Source organism: Chanos chanos, chromosome 10, assembly GCF_902362185.1.
Source record: "Chanos chanos chromosome 10, fChaCha1.1, whole genome shotgun sequence".
Classification (NCBI taxonomy): Eukaryota; Metazoa; Chordata; class Actinopteri; order Gonorynchiformes; family Chanidae; genus Chanos; species Chanos chanos.
In genome coordinates this window covers 12,270,841-12,275,840 of record NC_044504.1, presented here as the reverse complement: position 1 = coordinate 12,275,840, position 5,000 = coordinate 12,270,841, and the positions used below count along the sequence as shown (strand labels likewise).

The 5,000-nt window shown below is 43.4% G+C and overlaps 1 protein-coding gene across 1 annotated transcript in view; it reads left to right on the top strand.

The window, feature by feature from the left end:
• The window catches only part of LOC115822404 (pleckstrin homology domain-containing family G member 1), a 29,339-nt gene that overhangs the window by 10,311 nt on the left and 14,028 nt on the right, over positions 1-5,000 (top strand). Inside the window, exon 2 of the mRNA XM_030786240.1 lies at positions 2,675-3,162. Coding sequence (XP_030642100.1) covers positions 2,809-3,162 — 354 coding nt within the window. The 5' untranslated portion in view covers positions 2,675-2,808. The remainder of the gene's footprint in view (positions 1-2,674; positions 3,163-5,000) is intronic.

Here is a 5,000-nt window from a genome sequence, read left to right as displayed (position 1 = left end):
GGAGACAGCAAGCACAGTCAAAACTCAGACACCAGCTTTTAACAAATGCACATGTCTAATGATAAACTAATCTCCAGTTTCAAACACAGCCCTCTGAACATGAAAATGCGCAGCACAGTTATTCCTATGGAGGTTATTATTTGTTTTATTGAACACACACAAACAGTGAATTGTTTTAAAGCAAAGCAGTATGTGTGGGCAGAAGTTTGTCTGAGGAGGCCAAATATAGGTGTGTGTGTGTGTGTGTGTGTGTGTGTGTGGTTTGTGTGGTGTGTGTGTGTGCGCTTGAGTATGTTTTAGTTTGTTGTGGTGTTATGTGTAGCATAGTTGTGGTCAGTAGCCATGCTGCGTTTTTGGCTGGTAATAGCTATGAAAGTGGGTCAGACCATGAGACTGTAAATACTAAGAGGTAGCCAATCACAAGCAAGGTTCAACTGACAAAAGCCAATCACATGTACGGTTTGAAAGGATGATAACCAATCCCATGCAGCTATAGTGAGTCACAGGAGAGGGTGTTGGAGGGGGGCTAATTTCTCTGCAGTCTCTCATCTGGTGCAGCTATTTCATACAAATTGTCTTTTTCAGTGTGTTACTAGTTTCAGTCAGGATGAGGGCACTTTCATCTCTTTCTCTTTCTATCTCTCTCTTTATTCTTGTGCAAAACTCTCTTACTGTAACCACAGGTGTGGGAAAAACACGAGATACTTTGTGTGTGTGTTTGCGTGCATATGCATGTCTATGTGTGTGTCATTGTGTGGTTTTTATCGACATAGTCAGCACCATAACAGACATCTCATAACAGACCCATAGAAATCTCTGTCTCTCCTTCTCGCTCTCTCTCTCTCTCTCTCTCTCTCTCACACACACACACACACACACACACACACACACACACACACACATACACACACACAGTGCTCTCTTTCATTTGACCCATAGAGTGAAAAATGTCTCCATTACACAGTTAATCTAGTAATTAAACCCTGTCTCTTTCAGTCTTGGCTTTCTCCCTTGCTCTTTCTCTTTCTCTGTGCATCTGTGTTGTGTGCCACCCCCCCCCCCCCCCCCCCCCCCCCAATACATAGCGATTACATAATAATATCTTTGTCACAGATCATATTCTCAGCGTAGATAAGATAGAGCAGGTAATGTTTATCTCATGTATAGAATGAAAACAAAGACTAATACCTTCACAATACCATCATTAAAATGACATTATATTAGACAACAGCCTGTTACAAGAAATCATGATGTGGTTATAAACACTGGAATGTTAACAAAGAGGGTCTGTTCTGAACGTGACAGCAAACAGCAGCGTAGAGGTCAAGTAATTAAAGCGCAACTAGCGCCGAGCCTTAAATGAAACCATACCCACTGGATGTCCTGTGATAGACCCCACGTCAGAACCAGAACCCTGAGAGTGTAGTGGTTTAAAGCAGTAGTCTGCTATCTACTGCACAAGCCACTGTGGGAGTTGCCTGTTCAAGACAACCATAAGGAAGATAGATAATATATAAAGGGTTTTTTTGTAAAACCCTTTTACTCTTTTACTTTTTCACACTTGTACAAGTTATGTTTTAAAAGATTTCGGAGCTTTTATGTGAGATTATGTTTCTGACTGAGGGCATGTGGTGGCCTGTGGGAAATGAAGGGTTTCAAACTTTTTAGAATAAAAAGAGGAGACCACCCCCTCCAAATAAATATATATGAACTTTGTTTAACATGTTTTATTTTGCATGACATACATTGTAGGACATTTTGCAGAATTTGCCAAGGCTTTACAAGGGGAAGTTGACCTTTGCTGACACATGGAGCCAATTTTTATAATTACCTTATCGTAATTAAATTGTCATGACTTCTCTGATAAGTTATCTTCCAAAACAAATATGTGTTGTTTTTTTTCTGTTCTTTTGTTGGTTAACTGGATGGAAATAGCCTCATGTCATCATGTCGTAAAGAGCTTTGGTGAGACACACTCCCACCTTCTGTAAGAGTGAATGAGAACAGTATCAACACACCGAGGGAACCTTTGATCCTTTGGGTTCATTTACTTTGAATGGTACTTCAGTTACTAAGTTTTCATTTAACACTGCTACTGTAAGATTTTGAAGGTTACTGGCACATGAGACCTTGTGTCTACTTCAAGTGTGTGTGTGTGTGTGTGTTTGTGTCTATCTGTGAGTGCATGCAGGTGTGTGTGTGTGTGTGTGTAAACCTTTCCACACCAGAGATGATTTAAGAAGAGCCTGTAGTTTAATATGAGTGATATAAAGATTTCTGCCGTGTGTGTGTATCTGCTTTGCATTACTGCTCTGTATCTGCTGGAATGTGAGAGGATGGTGCTGAACATCAGATGAAAAACAGCAGTTTGTCTGGCTGTGGTTTGGACTTGGCTCCCGTCCTCTGACCGTATGCACTGCTCCCCTCTTGTTTTAGAAACTAGAGGGTCCATAGATTTGTACTGTGGTTTGAGATGTTTCTGTATTTTCTTGAGAAAAGATTTTGGTTTCTAGTAGTGGTTTTGTGGTCAAAATATGTGTGTTGGTGTGTGTGTGTGAGTTGGTGTGTCTTTGACACATATAGCCTCTGCATTTAAGATTCTTACTTACTTTTGTGTGTGCTTGTGTGTGTGTGTGTGTGTGTGTGTGTCTCCCTCTCTCTGTCTCTGTTTCAGAAGAATACCCATTCTCTGCTGATGTCCTGCCCCCATTACCAGAGATCCCTGCTGGAGGGGCACCTTTGAGTCCAGTGGGTTTCCCCAGCAGCCCCATTCGAAACTCCGCCCTACGTTACTGTTCCACACGCAGCATGGACTCCGCTCACTGCAATGACCGGCCAATCAGCTATGGCTCCACATCTTCCTCAGCCTCCTCGCGGGACAGTCACTGCTCTCTGGGAAGCCGAACTGTGCTTGGTCCGGCCCTCGAGAGGGATCGGGATGCCGGAGCAATCCGATTGGAGCTTGTGCCCGCCCGTCAGCTGGAGGAGGAAGAGGAGGAGAAAGCGGGCAGACAGACACCCAAACAAACAAGGCGGGCAGACATAAATGCAGATGGCACGCAGGCGGGCGAAGGACGTAAGGTCCAGTACGTAGACCGAGTGGTGCAGGAAATACTTGAGACAGAGAAAACCTACGTTGAAGACCTAAAGAGCATCGTCCAGGTGAGAGAGACAGAGAGGGAATTTAACAGTGTTTATGAGTTTGTATGAATTTGTCAGGGAGTAGTGTGTGTGTGTGAGTGTGCGTGTGTGTGTGTGTGTGTGCACGTACACTGTCTGTATTTTGACCTTTGAACTGTACCCTGATTATGATTGTGTTCATACCTCATCACAGCAACAAGCTCTTATTTTGGGGCCAGCAGTTGGGTGCTGGTTTGCACATATGTGAGAATGCGTTGGCATGATTTACAGGGGTATCTAATGTGACAAACACATGTCTGTTATATGACCTGGGGAGAGAGGAGATGAAACCTCACCCTAGATTCCTCCCCTCATCCTCCTCTTCATTTCCGTGCGTCTCCATCACAGGATGTGAGGAGTAGAGCAGGGAAAAGAGATCACAAGTGTCAGACGGTCAGATGGAATGAGTAAGTGCTTTACAGAGAGCCCACCTCCACACCTCCGAACCCCTCCACTCAGAGAGGATGCTGAACGTCTCTCTCTGGGTTGCCCAACGGGAGGGAAGGAAAGCAGGAAGGAAGGAATGAAACGGTTGGAAAGAGGTGATAAAGGAGAGAAAAGTAGGTTAGAAAAACACTAGCGAGAGTCCTTAGTGCGTGAGGAGCGCAAGCTGTGTGTCCGTGTCCGTGTGCGCGTGCATGCGTGTATGAGGCAAAGGTGTGACTGTGCAAACACAAATATTTACGCAGACTACCCTGAGTTCACCTGGATCAAATCTGTCAACAGGAATGAGTGTGAGTGTGTGAGTGTGTGTGGGCCCTTCTTATTCTCTCATGTCAAAATGTTTATGGGAGACAGAGCCTGAGACAGGGAAAAAGGACCAACAGAAAAAGGGTGGGTGTGAGAAACAGAAATCCAGAGAGAGATGAAGATAGATGGACAGAGAGAGAGAGAGCGAGAGACAGACAGAGAGAGAGAGAGAATTTTAAGCAAAAATCCCCAGTGATTGGGTTGTACCATAATACACATCAGGCAAACAAACTGCTAAATCTCAAGTAGTTTGTTACAAAAACAAAAGAGAGAGAAAGAAATGGAAGTGAAAATTTGATAATAAGTAAATAAATACATAACTGATTATAGTTTTAAACACACATACCTAGGTATTACAGTTTGTATGTAGTTGCAAAAGACAGTCAGATTGTGTTGCAGTGATTTGAGGAGAGATATTCACTCTGTCCAGTTTCAGCAGTTTACTCCTAATAACAGGGTTTCCATGCTGTCTCTCAAATGCCTCTGTAGTTCATTCATCTCTCAACAAGAATTACTGACCTTAAACATGTGTGTTTGGGTGTGGTGGGTATGGGTGTGAGTGGGGGTCTTTGTGTTTGTAAAAAGCTAGATGCACTTTGGTGATTGGTAACACTGTGTGAAAAGACAGACAATTAAACTTTTTCCTCCATTGTGGAAGAGAAAAACACATTGGGAAGTAGGGGTGAAACAGGTTTTTATGCTTTGAAAGTCTGTGTTGTCTTGTTTGATAAGAGCTCAAAGATAATCAAACATATTATCTTCTGGCTCCCCATGGGAAGACGGCTGTGCAGTGTGTACATGTAAGCGTTTGTGTGCGTGTGTGTGTGTGTGTGCCTTTGTAAGGTGGTGATAGATTGTGTGTTTTGGGGTAGACACAGAATGGTTATTGTACATTGCCTGCAGCTCTGCAGGTAAAGATTTTATCAGTGTGAGAGAGTGTGCTTACCCTATCCGTCAGACAGAGAGAGAGAGAGAGAGTGAGAAAGAGACAGAGAAAGAAGGTTCCGGTAGAAAGGAGAATGAAGTTACAAAGACAAAGAACAAGGCTAGTGCAAATTCAGACATGTTGC